This window comes from Panthera leo, chromosome B2, assembly GCF_018350215.1.
Source record: "Panthera leo isolate Ple1 chromosome B2, P.leo_Ple1_pat1.1, whole genome shotgun sequence".
NCBI classification, from domain to species: domain Eukaryota; kingdom Metazoa; phylum Chordata; class Mammalia; order Carnivora; family Felidae; genus Panthera; species Panthera leo.
In genome coordinates this window covers 121,581,955-121,604,742 of record NC_056683.1, presented here as the reverse complement: position 1 = coordinate 121,604,742, position 22,788 = coordinate 121,581,955, and the positions used below count along the sequence as shown (strand labels likewise).

Sequence of the window (22,788 nt, the reverse complement as noted above, 5' to 3'; positions counted from 1 at the left end):
AAGTGGTTACGTTTACTGTGTTCACGCAGATCACACAGAAATGTTAGCGTTAATTGGTTGTTAATGGTTGTGATAAGTGCTAAATTACTAAACAGTTAAGTTCTAAGCCTGAAATTGTTGATCACTGAATGGGTATTATTATTATTATGCTATTCCAGGCAAATTATATTAGAAAATAATTTGTAAAATTGAAATTTATTTTTAAAAATCTTACCAAGATGTAACCAGTTTCTCTAATGCATATTCAAATCTGGTGACTGGTGCAAACATGTATCCAGAGACAGGTCTTTCTCTGTGCCAACTCTAAATCTTCCTGTGAAAGAGAGTTACACCTAGGCACTTATTCTTAACCTGGGACTGTTGTACAGAAATCAGCAGCGCAGTTATTTCCTCAGAACCTTTAGAGGTTTCACAACAGTCTTCATTTAATTCCTAATGTGCTTTTTTTTAGGCTTTGGAAATTTTCACTACACATGCAAGTGAAAGTCCCACTCTTCTCTTTTTTTATTCAGTAATTTTTGGTCATGGATCAAGGGTTTCCATCAGATTAGCCCAGTGGGTTTGCCAGTTTGGTTTTGAGGCAGTAGGCACATAGACTAAGAAGTCCGTTCTAGAAATGTCAGTAGAAAGAGCAGAGTGCTTTTAGGAATTCAAAAACAGAGGTTTTAGGTTCCTTTCTGTTGCTGTAGTGACCTGGTGCAAGCCTCTTGCCTTCCTGAAGCTCCATTTCCTGATCTGGTAAGTGGTACCACTACTGTTTAATACCTGTGCCACCTAAGAGAGCCATTTGTGGGGAATCTGTGAGTCGGGCACTGGGAAAGTACTTCATATATGGAAAAGGACTATATTAAAACAAGGAAAAAGGTAAGATGGGTTGTTACCATGTTCATTTAACCCATATATACATGACTTTGTGGTACTTTAGGTTTTAATATGCTGGTAAGCACCTCTCTATGAAAGGGAATTGAAAAAAAGGGTTTTTTCCCCTTTCATTCATTCTATTGACAGCCTTTATTAGAGTATGCACCTTTTGGGGTCAGTTGTATTAGAAAATAAATCATGAAGTTAAGAACATCATGTTATACCTATACTATATTACTGTCAAAAGGAAGAAATTCAAAGTGTTTCAGAAATTAAAAAGTTCAGATAATACACATGGAATTTAAATTATTTTGTACCATGATTTTAGAACACAATTTTCAATATACTGATACATTTACAAACAAAACTCAAAATGTTTCAACACATTTTCCTAACTCTTTGTTGCTTATTTTTAAAATGAGGAAGCTTAGGAAGAAGTTACATAATCCTAGGCAGTCCAAGATTTAGCACAGTTCTTGTGAATGGTATATATTCATAAGAAAACAGAAAGTTGTTTTCGATCCAAAAATAAATTTTACTTATTAAATACAGGCCAGAATCATCAAGTGAAATAGTGTTTAGATTTTTTATTAAAACATATAGTATTTATTATTAATCTTTTACAGGTTTGCCTTATATTTTATTTATTTTTTAATACAGGAATATTTTGCCCAGACTTTCTTGTCTGAAAATACAGTTTACATGTATCTTTATATAAATGTTTTAATGGTATAAAATTTGAAAGATATAGAATAGTTACATGATTTTAAAATAGTATTTATCAGAGCTGCTCATTCGTTTAGACATTTTTCAAGGAAAATGGAGCAAACTCATTTTTTTTTATAAGTCGAATAAGCTGTGAATGAGACCACAATGGTAGCTAAATGTATCATCTGTCTTTCAGTTCTAGCAAAATCTGTGAAGAGTCAGCAAGCATCTTTCCCTGCTAAGCATATGTTCAGGTTGTGGTCTTTTGGGTCTTTCATTCTACTGACTTTTTGCTGTTTTTGGTAAGGAACACAATTTTTACTTTCAGAAGGCAGTTTTATTTGCCTGGTGTTGAAAGGGTTAATCATCTAGTAATACAAAATTTAGTCACAGAGTACCACAAATAATGTACTTTTAGGATTCCCATAATAACAGAGTACTAGTCAGAAGAAAACAGCTTCCACTGAATTAAATTTATGAACCTAGGCTCTAGCAGTTAATGTTCTGTTATTAATATCTGTCTACCTCCATCTCTAGGATCCTGTTCTACATGTAATGATAATCATAACTAGTACTTACAAAGCACTTTCTTTGTTCCTGGTACCGTTTTAAGCATTTTATATATATTTACTTCATTTTTCACAATAATCTTAAAAGATAGGTACTGTAATTATCCTCATTTTACATGAGCCAGGAGTTGAATCCAAAAAAACTACCCTTGGAGACCATGCTCTTATTTGCTACACTAACTTGCCTCTTTAGGAAATTTCCTGAAGTACTAGCTTTTGATTGTCTAATAAGCAGACTTTTTTTTTTTTTTTCTGCAGTATCATTTACTTTATGCCTCTTGAGTATGTGATTTTTTTATATTATCTGTACTTCGTAGGGAGCAGAGATGGAGGCTTATTCATCTTTTTATTACCAGTACCTAGCCTGAATACTAACACACAGTGAATATACATGTAGTATTTTAAGCAGGATCAAGTCTTAAATTGGTAAATTGTCAGCATTACTTGATAATCCCAGGTAATGAGCCTGACGTTCCACTAGGTGGCAATCTTTTCTCTGCAACAGATTAACTCTGGAGTACTTTTTAGTCATAGTGGCTTTCTGAGGAAAGACAAATCTTTATTGAGCATCTATTGTGTGTGCCAAGTTGAATAGGGCTATAAAATCCAAGAACCAGACTGAGATTACCATGCTCCTTTCCAGTCTTTTGTGCTTTCCAAGTTGTCGATTAAACCTCTGGAAGTATTTTAGTTAAACTGAACAACAATCTCTAGCATTGACACTAAATGTGATTTTATTTATAGGATTCATATTCATTAACAACCACCTACATTGTCATTGTTGATGGCTTTATTTTGCACACTGCAACATACTTTACCAGAGTTCAAGGCAATGTATACCTTTATGTTCCTATAAAAAATTTGTTGTATAAGTTGCTTATTGACCAAAAGTCCATGGTGTTTGCAATGCCTTATGTCTAACATAGTACCTGGTATATTACTGATGTGCAGTAAGTGTGTGAAATGAGAATTACAAATCCTATAGAATAGCATTTTTCCCTTAAATTTTATAAAAAACATAGAATGAGAGGCATGATCGGTGAGTAAATTGGGGGATAATAATAGTGGTAGTAGGAGCTAACATTTATCAAACATTGACTGTGTCCCCTACTCTTTTTTTTTTTAAGTGTATTTATTTATTTATTTTGAGAGAGACAGAGAGTACAAGCAGAGGAGGGGCAGAGAGAGAGGGGGACAGAGGATCTGAAGCGGGCTCCTTGCTGACAGCAAAGAGCCTGATGCAGGGCTTGAACTCATGGATCGTGAGATCATGGCCTGAGCCGAAGTCAGACGCTTAACCAACTGTGTCCCCTACTCTTATGAGCATATTACATACATCTTCCCATATAGTCCTCTCAAAACCCCACAAGGTAGATGCTATTATTATCCTCACTTTGCATATGATGAAACTGAGGCACAGGGAGAATGAAGTAATTTACATCAGGTCACACATTTGATAAATGTTAAGGTTTACCCAGCTAAGTCCAGAGCCCATAGTTTTAAAACGCCAATCTGCTTACTTCAGTCTTGGCATTTCCTGTTTCATGAAGTAACTTAGTTAAGAAGGTAGCCAGATATTCCTGTAATAAAATGTATTGTTTGTTTTTAATTTTAATATTTCGAAAAAGCCCTTAAGACTAAAAGGAACTTTGGTTACTTAGTATTATTAATAGTTCATTCCTTTACAAATGTTGGGGATGATTATAATGCATTAAGCAGTTGTATTCTCAGTATAGTCCAAAATATGAATTATCTTTATTATGTAGCATTAAATTTTAATGTAAATAATTTTGTAATATTTTTGCAACAAGCTAATATGTAGTTGAGGTAAATTTAATATGCATAGTTGTCTGTATAAATTTAATAGTGTTCTTAAAGTACTAATGATGAATGCCTGAAAACAAGCTCGGTTATTACAATTCTCATACTTGGATAAGGTTATGCAGTAACATTTATAACTGATGGTAGGTCCAAGTTTAAGTGTCTATTGTTAGCCTAGTAGGAGAATTAAGAGATAGAAATGCCATATTTGAAGATATGCTTAAACTACCTATTTCTTGGCTGTATCCTGAGGCGTCTATTTTAACATTCTGTGCAAAATGGATACTTTGATTTGGTTATGTCATTCATAGATTGAGGACATATGAAAAAGTAGCTTTGAGCATAAACCAGAGCTGTGAATTCCTCATTCAGGCATTTTTTTTATGTTTACATTGGTGCTTTTTAAAGTGCATCAAGAAGGAAGAATGGTACAGTGTGAAATAGCAGTGTGGTAGGAAAGGCTGGAGTAGGAGTGAGCTCACTGGAATTCTAGACAAAGTGCCATCACTTTCTGCTTGACCCTGGTCAAGTAATTTAGCATTTTTGTATCTGTTTTTTTTTTTTTTTCACTGTAAAATTAAAATACCTATCCTGTTTTATCAAATACCTCTCTTAGTGTTTTATCAAAGGCAAAAATGCAACTACAAAGCATGGTATAGAGCATTCGTATATTAAGAATTCATGAACCAGGCTGCAGTAGAGAAATCCTAGCCTTTTTCTGTAGCAATACACACATCACACACTTTAGTTGAATAGCATGACATATAGAAATTGATGGATAATGGAATAGGAAATCAACAGAAAGACAATAGCATGTACTTCAGGGGACCTGGAGATAGTTTATTATATTTTGGTGTTCACCCAACAGATTTGCTGAATGTCGGTAGATGCTCTCCCATTTGGTTGGCTATGAGACATGGATCTACTACATTTTCTTGTATAGCTTTTTGGACAGTTTCTTTTTTTTTTTTTTTTCAACGTTTATTTTTGAGAGACACAAGAGACAGAATGCGAGTGGGTTAGGGGCAGAGAGAGAGGGAGACACAGAATCTGAAGCAGGCTCCAGGCTCCGAGCTGTCAGCACAGAGCCCGATATGGGGCTCGAACTCATGAACTATGAGATCATGACCTGAGCCGAAGTTGGATGCTCAACTGACTGAGCCACCCAGGCGCCCCTGGACAGTTTCATTAGTAACACTTATAAGTTCTCTTTGACATATTAAATATTAAATATTAAATACAAAATTACTAATGGTCCTGAATACACCCAAGCTATTAGAATCAAAGTGTTACTCAATAGAACTTGTCTAGTGCATCCATACAGTTTCTTAAGATTAGCTGAAACAGGAACAAGTCGGGCCCAGTAAAGTACAATTAAAAAAAAACCATTATAAGCCCTTAAACATTCTTGTCCTGGCCCATTCAGACTGCTATAACAAAATACCAGAGACTACATGGCTTTGTAAACAACAGAAATTTATTTCTCACAATTCTGAATGCTGGGAAGTCCCAAGATCAAGGCATAGCAGACTCGATGTCTAGTGAGAGCTTACTTTCTGGTTCACAGACAGGATCCTCTAGCTGTAACCTCATGTGATAGAAGGGGTGAGGGAACTCTCTGAGACCTCATTTATAAGGGCACTAATCCCATTCATGAGGGCTCACCTCGCAAAGGCCCCACCTCCAAGTACCAGCACTTTGGGCATTAGAAAGAACTTCAACATGAGAATTTCAGGAGGACACAAACACTCAGACCACAGGAATTCCCTACACATTGCAGATGTTAGAGGAAGAGAAGGAGGGTGCTGCCTACCTGCTGAATGCTGGGAAACTAGAAAAGCAGACCTGCCAGCTTACAGTAATACTATATTTAGAAATCGTTCATCTATAAGTAAAGAAATTAGGTATCCTGTAAAATGACTATACCCATCAACAGAGCTGTGTAAAATAATAGGTCTTGAACAAAGGAATTAAGTGTTGAACCAAAAGGAAATCTTAATGTAGTATAAGAGAAAAAATATTTTGTTTTTTTAGGTGCACTTTGTTATAAAGTCAATAACATAAGTAAATATAGGTTTTAATAATAACAAACATGTATTCACTCTGAATGCAAAAGGCTCTGGATTAAAATATCTTATTTCCTCTGTTCTTCCTCCTATAAAGATAAAAATCTCCTGAGAAAACCACGTTATTTTTTATAATTGTTTAAGGTCAGAACGTACACAACAGCACTGAACTTGTATAAATCAAAATTTGATTATCAGTTATGAAAACATTTTATGAATTTAAGTGTGTACAATTTAAAATCCCCAATTATAGCCAATTGTAGGCAGGTTTAAAAGTAATTTGATGGGTATATCATTCCTTTAAGCAAATGTAGTTGCCACCTCTGTGTTCTTAGCACCTTGTGGGTCCCTCTGCTACACGACTGAGCACACAGTAGTACTTGTTGACCTCCAAGAGATTCAAGCCCCAAGACGGGCCTGTGTCTTTGCATTCCCAGAGCCTGCTCTCGTGCACTCCTAAAAAAGTGGTGGAAGGATGGAGATGAGACTTACAGTTTTGAGTTTTCTCAGGTTAAGTTAGTTTTAAATGTACAAAGTTAAATTAGCCAAAGAAGAGAAAATTACTAAGTGAAGAAATACAGGTATTTAATTGCAACATTGTACTCCAATCATGGCCTATGTGAAAATGGTATAGAAGCCTTTGAAATGTTAGAAGCATAGAGCTCAAGGGAATTTCAGAAAGCTTCCATTATGACCTATTTTACAGTGAAATAATCTGTACAGCGCTATACAAATAGGTGTATGTATTTGTGGAGGGTGAGGGAGGGGAAGAATGCAAAGACTTGTAAGTAGCTTCTGTTTCTAGTATCTGAGAAACTAGGTCTTTGAATATTTCTGCAGACTTCTGTTTTTATGACTGCCTTCACAGCACTAGAAGTGTTAAATATAAAGTATGATGTCCGTGTGACTCCTGGAAACCCAGTGAAATGTCTTTTGCATAGAAAACTCTCCTTAGACAACAGAAACAAATATTCATAATTGTTTGGGCTTTATTTTTGTTACCTGCATCTGTGTAGGCCATTGTAACCTTTTTGGAAAGGCATCTTTATACCACCAAAAATAAACAGGCAATGCTTTTTGTTATTTTTACTTGTTAAAAAACTCCTTTTTTAAAGAAAATATGATACATAATACTTAGTGTAGCATAATACTTAGGAAATACAGTTTGGCAAGAAGAATAAGATAAATATCAAAATCCTGCTATCCTGCATAACTGTTGCTTATATCAGCATTTATGTGCTTCTGTGCTCGATCACTCATAGCTTCAAGTTAAATCGTGGTGGGCTTATTAGGTAACTAGCAAGTACAGAAAAACAGAGAAATCAGAAAATGCCATTAAATACTTTAAGTCCAGCTCTACTTTCCACTCAACAACAACAACAAAAAACAATGAAATGTTAAAAGAACAGTTTTGAAAAGCAAATAAGGCAAAGATGGTGAAACATTATTTTTATCTGTTGATTCATTCATCCCTGGCTCATCTACTAGTGTTAAGCCTTCAGTTTCCAATTCCAAGAGCACTTTTCTTTCACCTCCTCAAAGTTTCTGTTGTTCTTTAAACAATCTGAATATTTGAGAGTAAATTTTCAGTGTTAGGAAGGGATGTTCAGAACGTCTACAGAAAAGTAGTGGGCAGACCCATGAAAATCTAAGTCTAGAAGCAGCTACGCTTTCATCTGCAAACAGTAGTTGGGTATTGAGGAAGGAGCATCCTCTGGGATGGTAGGTTGTAAGCAGGTCTTCTCCCTCAGTATTGTTCCCTGGTACTTTCATCATTAAGGTCTGCAGAAAGAGAGCACGCGTTAGAGTGTGTGCTGTATTTAGAATGTGTAAATGAAGTAGGGCATGAATACAGTGTTCAAGGCCCTAAAATTTTTTATATGTGCTATCTCAGATTCATGGTTGATGAAACCCCAAGACCGGTGACAAAACAAAACAAAACAAAACAAAACCACATGATTATTCTTTTGTATATCCATTATATTGCTTTATAAACTATTTTTCCTGCAATTAACATGTTAGTAATATTTCATCATGGCAGCTGTACTTCTGTACATAATTTTAGTTGCTGAATTCCCTTTCATTAAACAAATACACCATAATTTATTTAAAATATTATTGTACAATTCCACTGTTACATAGTTTTTCAATATTTTATTTTATTTTATTTTTTTTTAAACGTTTATTTATTTTTGAGACAGAGAGAAACAGAGCATGAACAGGGGAGGGTCAGAGAGAGAGGGAGACACAGAATCTGAAACAGGCTCCAGGCTCTGAGCTGTCAGCACAGAGCCCGACGCGGGGCTTGAACTCACGGACCGCGAGATCATGACCTGAGCCGAAGTTGGACGCCCAACCGACTGAGCCACCCAGGCGCCCCAGTTTTTCAATATTTTAAACACGACTTCAGTACTTGCCTGGTTACTCCATTTTGCTTCTTAGGAAAAAGGATCTTGAGGTGCAATGGGTCAGTTAAACAGGCCAAAAACAAACAAACAAACAAAAAATATCATTTTCTAATTTGCCTTTTTTTCCGTTATTCCTTCTTACTGGTGAGGCTGAATATTTCTTTTATTGGCCACATAGTTATTCTTTTGTGAATTTTCTGGGGTGGTCCTTTGCCCATTTTCTGTTAGATTATTCATTTTTAATTCATTTTATGGGGGCTCTTTGCATGTTAAGAATATTAACCCCTTTTATCACTAGTTTGTCATTTGCTTTTTTTTTGTATGAGCAACATTATTAAGGTACATTGAAATACAGTAAACTGCATATATTTAAAATGTACATTTTGATAAATCTAAACATATTTAAACATGTGTGAAACCATCATCTCAATCAAGATAATGAACATATCCATCATCTCTAAGTTACTTTGTGCTTCTTTGAAATTTCTCCCTACCACATCCTTCCCCATGGCAATCACTATGAGTTAATTTCCATTTTCTAGAATTATGTATAAGTGAGACTGTTTATACCATGTACTCTTTTTTGTCTGACTTCTTTCACCCATAATTACTTTGAGATTTATCTCTATTTTAGCTTTTATTAATAGTTTATCCTTCATCCTTACAATGAGTATTGTTTCATTTTATGATATATCACAGTCTGTCTGTTGATGGAAATGGGGGTTGTACCCAGTTTTTAGCTATTAGAAATAAAGCTGCTATGAACATTCATCTACAAGTCTTTGTCTGAACACATGCTTTCATTTCTCCTGAGTAAATTCCTAAGAGTAGGAAGACTGCATCTAATTGCAGATGTCTGTTTAACTTAAGAAGCTGCCAGACTGTTTTTAAAGTGGTTATGCCATTTAACCTTTCTCCCAGTAGTGTGTGTTTCAGTTATCTCCATACCCTTGCTAAATTTCAAGTGGTCAGTCTTTCTAATTTTAGCCCCCTCTGATACTGGTGTGCAGTGCTATTTCATGCTGGTTTTAATTTGCTTATCTTTAATGACTAATGTTGTTGAGCCACCTTTTCATGTACATATTTGCCATCCATTTATCTTCTTCAGTGAAGTGTCTGTTCATGTCTTTTGCCCGTTTTTTAGTTAGCTTATTTTCTGACTATGAAATTTTAAGTGTTATGTGTTCTCCATAAAAGTGGTGCTCTATTAGATACATGATTTGCAAATATTTCTCCCAGTCTTTGTCTTCTAATTCTCTTCTTAACAGTGTTGAAGAACAAATGTTTGCAATTTTGATGAAGTTCTAAATTACCAATTTTTTTTTTATATGGAGTTTTGGTTTTGTGTCTAAGAATCTTTGCCCAATCCAAGCTCACAAAAGTATCCTCCTGTGTGTTCTCTAGAGAAGTCTTACGGTTTTCGGTTTTAGATTCATTTTGAGTTATTTTCTGTACATGGTGTGAAGTATGTATCAAAGTTCATTTGCTCACATATGAATATCCATTTGTTCTAGCACTATTTATTCAAAAGAACCGGCTTTACACCATGTCCGTACATGCTGAGCTCTATTCTGTTGTCTTATCTATTTGTTTATCTTTGTGCCAAAAACAAAGTGTCTTGATTACTACACTTATTATAATAAGACTTGAAGTCAAGTTGTATAACTCCCCCCTTTTTTTTTCAGCTTGTTTTGACTCTTCTAGATCCTTTGTATTTCCATGTGAAGTTTAGAATTTGACAATTTCCCCAAAAGGGACCTGCTGGATTTTGAGTGAGATTACGTTGAATGCACAGATCATTTGGGGAGAATTGGCATTTTGACAGTATTGATTATTCAAATCATGAACATAATCTATCTCTTTATTTAGGTTCTTCTTCAGTTTTATCTCAGCACTGTTTTGTAGTTTTCAGTGTACATGTCTTTCCCATCTTTCATCAGATGCTTCCCAAAATATGTCATGTTTTTTATATCATTCTAAATGATATATATTTTTTAAATTTAAATTTCTGACTCTTTGTTACTTGTCTATAGAAATAATGCTGATCTTGTCTAAAGTTGATTGTTAGTTCTAATGACTTATGTTTTTAGATTCCAGTCAGATTTTTTACACAAATGTGGGGCCAGGACCTGAGAGTGAGAACCTCCATAAATTTCCTTTGTACTGCTTTACTTGCCTTACCATCATCTTAGCTCTGGATAGACGATTCTGTTTATAAAGCCAATTTCATTTCTTCCTTTTATACATTTTATCTACTTTTTGGTAGTTCAAAGCAGGAGGGAAAATCTGGTCCCTTTTACTCTTATTCTGGCCAGAGATGGAATTCTCTTACCTTTCCTATGCTTTTTTATTTTTATTATGATAGCCTTATTTTTTTAATTTTAATAGAGACTCTTTAAATGTTCACATAGAAAAATATGTCCATCTTTTATGTTGACAATTCTTAACATTTTCTGACTCATGCAGTCCTTTGACAAATAATCTGATAAAAGTTATGGATCTGATTTCCATAAATATTTACACATTCATATTTCTATATGTAACTTCAATAGTCCACAGAAACCCTGGAGGCTGGTCTATTGATTGATTCCCTGTTATGAATCTTGATTGTATCACTTTCTTCTCATGTTATGTTTAGAAAGTCCTTCTATTAAAAATTATATAATTAAGGAAATACTTTTTAAGTGATTACTGTATACTTTTCTCCTTTGTGTATACAGACAGGTACTTACAAATTTTTAGATTCCTTTATTTTAAATGATCAAATGAGATAGTGTATATAAACGCATTCTAAACACCATAAAGTACAGTATTAATGCTGTTGTCCTTGTCATCGTCATCATCAAAAACATTCACTCTTTTGGCCATCTATTCCAGTCTGGGGAGTTAAATCCAAAGAAAGAATTATTTCAAGAAATAATTTGAACTATGAAAAGTACTTGTTCATACATGGTCTGTAATGAGGGAAAACAAAACATTGTAAATATTTAGTAATAGGAGAATGCATAAATAAATAATAGTGCTTCATTGGATGAGATGTTGTAAAGCATTTAAAAGTGGTAATTACATAGTTATAAAAATACGAAAAATGTATTTAAATTGAAGAAAATTAAATTTTATTCACATTATGGTATCTTGTGTAAAGTGTCCATATGTATAAAGATTAAGAGGTGTATAGAAATATGAAAAGAGTTGTTTTGGGGAGATGGGTTTGCAAATAATTATTTTTATTGTTCTCTCCTTTCCTTTAATTCTATTCTTTTTTTTTTTAATTTTTTTTTCAACGTTTTTTATTTATTTTTGGGACAGAGAGAGACAGAGCATGAACGGGGGAGAGGCAGAGAGAGAGGGAGACACAGAATCGGAAACAGGCTCCAGGCTCCGAGCCATCAGCCCAGAGCCTGACGTAGGGCTCGAACTCACGGACCGCGAGATCGTGACCTGGCTGAAGTCGGACGCTTAACCGACTGCGCCACCCAGGCGCCCCTCCTTTAATTCTATTCTATTATACCTTTGATTTTTTAAAATATTTTTTTATGTTTATTTTTGAGAGCAAGAGAGACAATATGAGTGGGAGAGGGGCAGAGAGAAAGGGAGAAACAGAATCTGAAGCAGGCTCCAGGCTCTGAGCTGTCAGCACAGAGCCTGACGTGGAGCTCAAACTCACGGACCGCGAGATCATGGCCTGAAGTTGGCCACTCCACCGACTGACCCACCCAGGCTCCCTAATGCCTTTGATTTTTTATATTACGTTTTCTGTATACATATATTTAAAGTTAGGTTCCGGGGTGCCTGGGTGGCTCAGTTGGTTAGGTGTCTGACTTCGGCTCAGGTCATGATCTCGCGATTTGTGAGTTTGAGCCCCGCGTCGGGCTCTGTGCTGACAGCTCAGAACCTGGAACCTGCTTCGGATTCTGTGTCTCGCTCTCTCTCTGCCCCTCCCCTGCTCACGCTCTGTCTTTCTCTGTCTCTCTCTGTCTCAAAAATAAATAAAACATAAAAAAATTTAAAGTTAGGTTCCCATTCCAACATGTTTTTTACCACACCAAGAGATGGCCTTCAAGGCTGATTTATAATACTGCCTGACATAAATCATCTGTGAAATTATTATTTTTCCTTTTTCATGCTTTTATATTATTGAATAATTCCACAATTTCACATTTTGCCAGTCATGTTGTCTTATTATCACCCAGTTTTTAAAATGTATTATGTAGTTTCTGATCGTTGGTTTAATGCTACAGTCTCATGGCTTAATTATTTCATTGTGCTTTTGCTATGATAACTTGAACTAATTATGGATGTATTTTTTCAGTTGCCCAGCAAGAGGCTGAAATGTTCAAACGCTACAATGGGACATTTCCATTACCTGGAATACACCAAAGTCAAGATGCTTTATGCACCTGTCCTAAACTGCCTCATCAAGGCTCTTTTCAGATAGATGACTACGTCCACACTGACAATTCTTCAATGAAGATGCAGCAAGTGAAACAGAGACTCGATTCTGTCACAGTATGTCTGATGATTTTATGCAGTTGAGAAGTTGGAAATTTTAAAACCATTTTGATTCTATTTTACATTGCCATGCCTATAAGTATTAATTCAAAAAAGTAAGTAGGTTACTTAAAAATAGGTTTTCTAATGCTTTTTTGGTTGCCTTCTGGTATTTGTTCTAACATCACCCACTGCAGTAAACAGACTGATATGGGATAGATAACCTATCATGCTTTCCCGACTTGATATTTCTGTAAAGACCAGCCCAAGATCTCTTTTGCTGTTTAAAAATGGAAGTGCGTATGTGTGTGCATATGTACAACACACACAAACACAAAAGGCACCAACCTGGGAAATTATTCACGTAAAATATATTAAAGGTACAACCTCCTTAATATGCCAAAGTTTAAATAATAAAGAAAAATAGACTTGAACAAAGAAATGGATAAAATAAATAAGCAGGAACTTCCAAAAAGAATAGATACAGATGTTCCTGAAGCATATTTAAAAGGACTGTTATCTCACTACAAGAAAAGTGCTGTCAAAATCAGGAATGGCCATAAAACTGGAAAATAGGTCATGAAAATGCAGAGGAGGATGCTTAATTAAAAATAGAGTGCTTTTTATTCTGTTCATTATAAATTATTACATTAACTTTCTCAAAGATAACTAATAAAATGTATTGGGAAGCTTAGATATCCTTAAAAATTCTTAATGCTCTTTGAACATAATAGTTCCTTTAGTTAGAATTAGCCTGGAGCTCCTTGAAGACAGGGACTGTGCAGACTTGTTCCTTGTCGTGTTGTCACCTTTTGGCACAGTGCCTGGCACTTAATAAATATAATCCCTTTCTCTCCTCCATTGATAGGAATCTTCACCAGTTTTAAGCCAAACATATGAGGAACTATATTGAGACACCTTTAGTTATGACTATACTTACTTCCTCTCTACTTTTCTTTCTTTAGAAAATTGGAGTTTCAGGTATACCAGAATGCAGGTTTCGTTGGAATATAAGGGAAATATTTTTATTTTTATCAGTATAAATTTTAGAATATGTACTATAAATTAATAAATTTATTTCAAAGTTGTAATTCTGTGTATTTTACAATTTTAATTGAATAATGTATGATGTTCCAGATTTTAAAAGGAAGTATAAATAGATAAATGGAGTTTTAAAAACTAGAGAAAAATGTTTCTTCACTAGGGAAAAAAGTGTCCCTTGTGTAAAATCTTACATGGCAAAATGTCTTCACAGATTTAAGAGCAACTAACTCACTGATCAATAAAAAAACAAGTTTCCTACAATCTGTTGATCTTTACACTATAAAACTTAACGTGCTGGAATTACCTTAGCCTTGTAGCTTTTTTTTTGTCATCTTACATAGCTGTCCTCTTCAGATAAATGAAAGGACATAAGAACAAAAGAAAGTAGATGTAAAGGAAAAATCAGAAAAATATTTTTTGAGATATGAAATCAAAAGCAAGGGGGAAGTAGATTGATAATTTATTATAAGAGAAAAATTTCTTTCTCTTATTTATTTATTTCTTTTAAATTAGAGTATCTGTTTGCATTGGGATTGAGGTAGACCAAGGCTGCCTTTAGAAATGAAAACTTTGTATATAATGGCTGTGGTTTTTGAAAAGCCCTGTTTTTCCCATGTTGAAAGAATGCACCGAACTCTTTCAAATGTCATCTGCAATATATTTTCTTTTGGAATGTAGATAGTATGTTTGGGAATAAAAACAAAATGTCCTCTTTATTCCCTTGGCAGCTCTATTTTTATATTTTGCAAGCATTGACTGGATTGTTACCTTTTGTCACAAATCCTTTTTCTTGTTTCTTGTAATTTATTTTGGTAAAGCCCAATTTTTTGTTGTTAGGTTTTTAGTCCATTGAAGACTCTAACAGTGGTCTTCTATAGAGAAGTGTAATAGGGAAGACTTGATTACTTCTATATTATGAGGACTGTATTACTAGAGATACTTCTTTCTTTGTAACCACAGTAGGAATTTTTTTAATAAAATATAGTGCAAGCTTAGGGTATGATGTGTGTGTGTGTGTGTGTGTGTGTGTGTGAATTGCATAACCAATCCAGTTCAGCAGGTGTTTACTCATTAATGAATAAAGGAAACAAAAATAGATAATTCTCTGTTCTCCATAGCCTTACCATTTAGTCATTTAGCTCTTTCCTCTTTCCTTTAACAGAGTTGACTGTATTTGCAGCTACAGCAATACCTGAAAGGCATACTGCAGCCCAGATAGATCTCTTAGGTAGACAGTATGTTAAGAGCATTGCCAAAAGTCACTCTGTTTTTAAAATTTGGTCTTATCAGTGCATCCAAACTTGCTCAGAACCTGGGGTACCTACTGGGAGTAATCAGACTTACAAAAAGTTGATTTATTAAGTTAAAAAACTTACTTATAGGGAAAGGTATACCTTTCTAGCTGCCTGAACACTCAAGACCACTCTCACTTTTAAAAATTAATCTGAAGCCCAGGCTAATGATGACAGAGTTGATTATAAGCAGAGTCATAGGAGTAGGGATTAGATAGATTTAAAAATGTTTTATGCCAGCTTTGCAAAAAGGTTAGTTTTCTCTACCTTTTGGAAGATTTCACCTAATAATGATTGATGATAACTAACATCTATTTAATTATGAATGATGACTAACATCATGAATTCCTGTGCTGAGTGCTTTACTTGTTCATTGTATTTAATCCTCAAAACCATCCTATAGTGTGAGTGCTAGTATTATCCCCATTTTATGGAAAGTGAAGTTGAGGCTTACAGAGCTCAAGCAATATCACCAGTGTCGCACAGTTGGCAAGTGCTGGAACTGGGATTCAGTCCAGACAGAATCTCATGCTCCGGCAGTGTCATTTTCTCCTTTTAGTGATCAAATTACTGATACCCTTCAGACATAGTCTCTGTCCCTTAGAAATTTCCGGATAAAAAACTGATACTCCTCTTTTAGTTCTCTTTTTTCCTAAACTCCACATTCATCGTTAGCATTTTTCTCTGTTTCTCTTGTAGTCTGATGATACGTGCTGGCTGACCTTAATTGGACTTGGATATTTTTTGTGTCTCCATAGCAGCACATTTTCAAATCATTTATTATAATGTCGACTTTTACTAGTTTCTTTGTCAGAACTGATCTTCTTCTTCCCTTGTCCCATGAATTGTAGGTGGTTCCTTTCTGTAGCTCCTTCAATACTGATAACATACTTTGCCATTTAGTAGTGTTTGTTACTAGATTTCCTCAGAAGTAACTTATTAATATGGATATTATATTTATGGGCATTGTTATTTGTAGAGATAATTATATACAATAATTAATTATGGGTGCATCTTTGAGACATGTTAGTGCTCTGGTGTAGAATTTTGGCATTTACAAGTTTATTACTAGGTTTGTTTATGAAGTTTATTGAGGCCACACGGTTTTATTGAGGCAGACGTGCGTGGGCTCTCCATGCCTTTTGTTTCAGCAGGTTAGATTTACCAAGAACTCACTGAGTCTCTTTTTTTATTTCACACTCTTTCCAGCTCATTGGAAACAATGCAGAGTGACAGCTACAGGGTGATAGACAAAGAGGCTCTCCCAAATGTTGATTTTGGTTGTTAAAGGATTAATATCAGAATGTGTTGAAAAGAGTTGATAATTTTATTAAAATAAAATTATGAATATTTCCTTACTTGTTGTATTGTATTTCTTTTAGGAGGTGATACGAACCTGTACTGCAAAGGTAAGCAGTTTTTATCAGGAGGAAGATAACTTTAAGATCAGAGCTTTCATTGTGATGTACCAGAGAATTGAAATGTACCATTCGGAGTTTTTACTAGAACTTTTACAAAAGCTAGTCAGATGTGTATTTTCCTTATTTGGGCTCAAATCTATCAAAGAATTATATACGGGAATCTGAGACTTTAACAAATATCTTCATATTTTCGAAGATTTAAGAATATTAAGTAATTGGAATGTACTTTCAGTAAAGGACCAGCAAGATCATTTGATCCTCTGAGAAAAATATTATACGATACTTAATAGGTAAGAGACACCGGTACAGTTCCAGTGGATGTATGCTGAGTAAACTGTATAAGCCGTGAAATGCATGCAAGCTGCGCGTAAATAACAGTGATACACTGTGTGCTTATAATGCTCTTGATCATTTACTTATACCAGTGTCTCACACTTCTTTTTCCATTTAGCTGCATAGCAATCCTGACAGGCAAATTAGATATTATTGTTACTCCAATTTTAGAAAGGAGGAATCTGAGGCTTATTGAAGTTAAGTGATTTGCTCAAGACCCCAAAGTTAGTGGAAAAATAGTAGCATACCTTTTGATTATTAAACAGTTTCAACTAAATTGTATCTAAGATGCTTCCAACACAGCAGCTTTCTTCTTTTTACAAGCAAATCTATTTTATCTACAATCTCTAACTCCATTGTCAAGAAAATAAATTTTAATTTAAAAGAGTTGGAATGGCACCATATGTTTGTCTTTCCCTCTCCTCTGTCCACTTCCCAAATTCAGTTGAATAATTAGACGTTCATTGATTTATCAAATGTAATTATATCTATCACAGAGTAAAAGGGTGAGACATTCAGAAGGGAATTAGCATGGTGTTGGTATGTTCAAAGACTGCTTTGTGTCATATCAGTGCAGTGGAAGTATTTTTTTTATTCAGTAAACATATACTACCATGTGGCAGGCACTTGGAATACAGAAGTAGGTCCTAGGCTATTGCTTCTTTTCACATGAGGCATCTTATAGAGGAAACATGTGAGAAAACACTATACTTACCCCATCACTGAACTGTCCAGTATCAGTGAGGACCCATCACTTTTTTACCTAATTATCGCAAGTCAACAGGATATGGAATATAGACAAGGGGAAGGAAGATGAAGGGAAGAAGAGAACAAGCTATATTCTGACTTGGGCTGCAGATATTCAGGAAACTTGCTCCTGATAGCGGTGATTACTATAATGATTGTAGCTCCAAGATTACTACCTCTTCTTAAGTATACATAGTATATAAAACCAAAGTCGAAAAATAATTTTCTGGCTAGCAATTCACAGCTCTTTCTCTTTAACAAATAAATATATATACGCTTCTTTAGTTTAAAAAAATTTTTTTTAAATATTTTATTTATTTTTGAGACAGAGAGAGACAGAGCATGAGCAGGGGAGGGTCAGAGAGAGAGGGAGACACAGAATCTGAAGCAGGCTCCAGGCTCTGAGCTGTCAGCACAGAGCCCGATGCGGGGCTCGAACTCACGGACCGTGAGATCATGACCTGAGCTGAAGTCAGACGCTTAACCGACTGAGCCACCCAGGCGCCCCCCCCCCTTTTTTTTTTAATATATGCTTCTTTTGTAAAGCTCTCTGAATGTCCAAAAGTCAGGTGATCTGTACGTATTTGCCAAAGGCTGAGGAAACTGTCATCTGCTAATCTGGAACCTCTCTGCAGATGAAGGATCGTTATATTCATCTTTGTACCCCAAGTATTTCACAAAAGTAAAATAAATGCTCATTGAAAATATGATGATATATTTGGAAATTAAGTATTTGGAAAGATTAACCTTACTATTGTCTCTAGTTATTCTTTTTTGGTAAGTTTTATTGAGAGGTAATTCACATACCATCATAATTTGCCCTTTTGAAGTATATAGTTACTGGGTTTTACCTTACTCACAGGCTGTGCAAGCATCACTATTACCTGATTTTTAAACTTTTTTATTCCCTCCAAAAAGAAATCGTGTTTCTCTTAGCAGTCATTATTTCTATAGGTATATGCACATGCACACACACACACACACCCAAACTCCTGGCAACCACTAATGTACCTTCTGTCTCTATAGGTTTGCCTGTTCTGAACATTTTATATCAATTGAATCAAAGAATATGTGGTCATTTATAACTGGCTTCTTTCACTTAGAATAATGTTTTCACAGTTCCTCCGTTTGTAGCATGTTATCAATACTACTTTTTATTGCCAAATAAAATTCTGTTGTACAGATATATTACATTTTGTTTACCCATTCATCAGTTTATAGACTTTTGGATTGTTTCCATTTGGGGGCTATTATGAATAATGCTACTCCAATCATGTGTGTACCAGTTTTTGTTTAGGCGTATGTTTTCATTTCTTGAGACATATAGGAGTGGAATTGTTGGGTGATATGATAACTCTGCATTTAACATTTTGCACAACTACTAAACTTACCCAAAGTGGCTGCACCATTTTATTTTATTTTATTTTTTTTTTTTTACATTTTTTTTTTAATATATGAAATTTATTGTCAAATTGGTTTCCATAAAACACCCAGTGCTCATCCCAAAAGGTGCCCTCCTCAATACCCATCACCCACCCTTCCCTCCCTCCCACCCCCCATCAACCCTCAGTTTGTTCTCAGTTTTTAACAGTCTCTTATGCTTTGACTCTCTCCCACTTTAACCTCTTTTTTTTTTTTTTCCTTCCCCTCCCCCATGGGTTTCTGTTAAGTTTCTCAGGATTCACATAAGAGTGAAACCATATGGTATCTGTCTTTCTCTGTATGGCTTATTTCACTTAGCCTCACACTCTCCAGTTCCATCCACGTTGCCACAAAAGGCCATATTTCATTCTTTCTCATTGCCACGTAGTATTCCATTGTGTATATAAACCACAATTTCTTTATCCATTCATCAGTTGATGGACATTTAGGCTCTTTCCATAATTTGGCTATTGTTGAGAGTGCTGCTATAAACATTGGGGTACAAGTGCCCCTATGCATCAGTACTCCTGTATCCCTTGGATAAATTCCTAGCAGTGCTATTGCTGGGTCATAGGGTAGGTCTATTTTTAATTTTCTGAGGAAACTCCACACTGCTTTCCAGAGCAGCTGGCTGCACCATTTTAGAATCCTGTGTGGTAATTCTGTATTTAACATTTTGAGGAAATTGTATATTTAACACTTTTCCAAAGTGGCTGTGCCATTTTATATTCCCACCAGGAATGTGTAAGGGTTCCAGTTTCTCCTCATTCTTACCAACACTTGTTATTTTCTGTCTTTCTTAGGATAGCTATCCTAGTTGGTGAGAAGTGGTATCTCATTGTGGCTTTTGATTTGCATTTCCCTAATGACTAACGACATTGAGCATGTTTGATGTGCCATTTGTATATCTTGCTTAGAGAAGTGTCTGGTCAAATCATTTGCCTATTTAAAAAAAAATTGTCTTTTTAATATGCACTTTTTAAGAGTTCTGGATACAAGTCTCTTATCAGATAGATGATTTGCAAATGTTTTACCCCACTTTGTGAGTTGTCTTTCCACTTTCTTGATGATGGCCTTTAAAGCAAAAAGGTCTTAATTCTTGTGAAGTTCAGTTTATCTATTTTTTCTTCTGTCACTTTGCTTTTGGTATCATATCTAATAAACCATTGCCTAACCCGACACATCAAAGATGTACTTCTTCTTAAGATTTTAATATTTTTAACTCTAACACTTAGTCTGTGATTATTTTCTCTTTTTTTATGTGTATAAATGCTATGTGGAGGTATAACTTTATCCCATTGCATGTGGCCACCTAGTTGTCTCTGCACCAGTTGTTGAAAAGGCTGTTCGTGCCCCATTGAGTGGTCTGGGCGCCATTGTCAAAAGTCCTTAGTCTTAAAAGCAAAGTATATTTCTGCAGTTTCTCATTTGTTGCAACCAGGATAGTAAATTTTGCCAGGTATCTAAGTTTTTTCTTCCTTAAATCCCAGCCGAATTTTTATGTTGTTGAAGATTCATTCCTTTTTTCCATTGACATGCTTTAGTAAGTGTTGTGTGTGTGTGTGTGTGTGCACGCGCGCACACACACGCACATGTGTGCTTGTGTTAGAACAGTGAATAGGCACATTTTGTCATAGGAAGATAAATGGTAAAAAAAAAGGAAACAAGGTAATTTCAGACAATAAGTGACGTAACAATAAAAGTAGATTCCCGAGACAGAGAATGCCGGGGGAGTGGGGGACGGCTGCCCTCAAAGTGTGTTCATAAAAGGCCTCTCTGAGAGAAACATTTGACAAGGAGCTAGTCCTGTCCTGGAAAATCCTCATCTGGAAATATAACTGGCAGAAAGAAGAGCACTGTGTGTAAGTAGTAATCATGAGCAAGTAAGGAGAAACGGTGTTTCGTGACGAGGTTGGAGAGGTGATCAGGAGACCATGCATGCCTTTTAAAATGCCTGTAAGCATGGTAATGCAGGGGAGGAATGATTTCCCTTCTCTCCTAGGTTCTGTCCTTCTAGGTCTGATGGTTAAGTTGACATAAGAAAGGTTAATAAAAGAAAAAAATCTAATTATGCACATATGGGAGCCCCACAAAGATATGAGACTACAAGCTGCAGGCAATTGAGGCTTTTATAAACCATCCTTAGTGTAGGAAAGGGAGGGATAGGGATATAGGGCTCCAAAGTGGGAAGGCAGCCGTTCCCAGGAAAGTGAGAGGAGGGACTGTTAGGCGAACAAAGCCTGCCCTGCCACGTAGTTAAGTCCCTCCAGTGAAAAAGGTCTCTCTGGTCATAGCTCTCTTCCTAGTAAAGGCCTCCTTTTTAAAGTACATTTCCTGGGGCACCTGGATGGCTCAGTCGGTTAAGCATCTGACTTTGGCCCAGGTCATGATCTCACGGTTTGTGGGTTTGAGTCCCGCATTGGGCTCTGTGCTGACAGCTCAGAGCCTGGACCCTGCTTTGGATTCTGTGACTCCCTGTCTCTCTACTCCTCTCCCACTCATGCTCTGTCTCTCTCTCTCTCTCTCAAAAATAAAGAAACATTAAAAAAAATTTTTTAAGCACATTTCCCTCATTGAAGGGTAGCTTCTCTACCTGTTTTCAGAGCTTTTCCAGTGTCTGCAGTTTCTGAAAATAATCCTTATGCCAAAGAGGCATATTCGAGGGTGACATATTCTGCTAAACCTTCAGTAAAGAGTTAGGTGTTGTTTTAATCAGAGAAGCTGTGATGGAGGTATTAAGCTGGGGAGAATGTGAGAATAGATTTTAAAGGGAGTAAGTCTTCAAGCAGATCAGTTAGCTGACTTTCATGGTTGTCCATGAGGAGATGGTACCTGGACTAAGGATGGTGTTAAAAGATAAACTGACACCTATTAAAATTTTTTTAGAGTTTATTTGAGCAAAAATTGATTTGAATGGCACAGCGTCAAACTGGACATGGTTAGAAGTGCTCCACTGGCAGGAACTGAGGAAAGACTTTTTATAGAGAAAAGGCTGAAGCAAAGCAAGGAAATTAGAGATTGATGATAGTTTAAAGCCCAGTTGGCCATTTGTGATTGGTTGTCCTTAGGTTTCAACTTTGTAACCTGGAGGTATTTACAGGCTTAGGTTGGGCTTTGCTTCCATAGCCTGTAAGGCCAGGCGCCATGGCATTAGAGCTGCCTGAGACTCATCGCCTCCTGTTTAATTAATTTCACAGTGGCAATAATGAATTTGCAGGCAGTGGACAGATTCGCAATATATTTTGGAAGCAGATTCAACACAGCTCAGCGATGGATTGGATGTGGTGTAAGTGAAGGAAAGAGGGAAGATGGCTTCTGTGTTGCTGCTTGCAGCAATTGTACGGATGCTAGTAGAGCTTTGAATGAGGTGAGGAATGCTGGCGTGGAGGGAGCAGATTTTAGGAGCAGAGTTTTGGATGTGGACGTAGTTGTGTGGTAGGTGTTTGGACTTCTGAGTCTTGAGTTCAGGGAAGAAGTTAGGGCTAAAGCTACATTTATTTAAGCTGTGAGATTGGATAAGATCTCCCGGGGAGAGGTAGCTAAAGATCTGAGGCACGGGTCCAGGAGAAGTGTATGTCAGAGAAGCCTAGAGGAGAGTATTCCAA

General features: G+C 35.9%; 1 protein-coding gene across 7 annotated transcripts in view; it reads left to right on the top strand.

Moving 5' to 3' along the window:
- AHI1 (Abelson helper integration site 1) overlaps nt 1-22,788 on the top strand; it is a 203,656-nt gene that overhangs the window by 62,120 nt on the left and 118,748 nt on the right. For all 7 annotated transcript variants that reach the window (XR_006202832.1, XM_042939896.1, XM_042939900.1 and 4 more), the window contains 2 exons: nt 12,746-12,942; nt 16,643-16,669. Coding sequence is in view for 6 of the 7 variants with exons in the window: in XM_042939896.1 (XP_042795830.1) it covers nt 12,746-12,942; nt 16,643-16,669 (224 nt within the window). In the remaining variant the exon portion in view is untranslated. The remainder of the gene's footprint in view (nt 1-12,745; nt 12,943-16,642; nt 16,670-22,788) is intronic.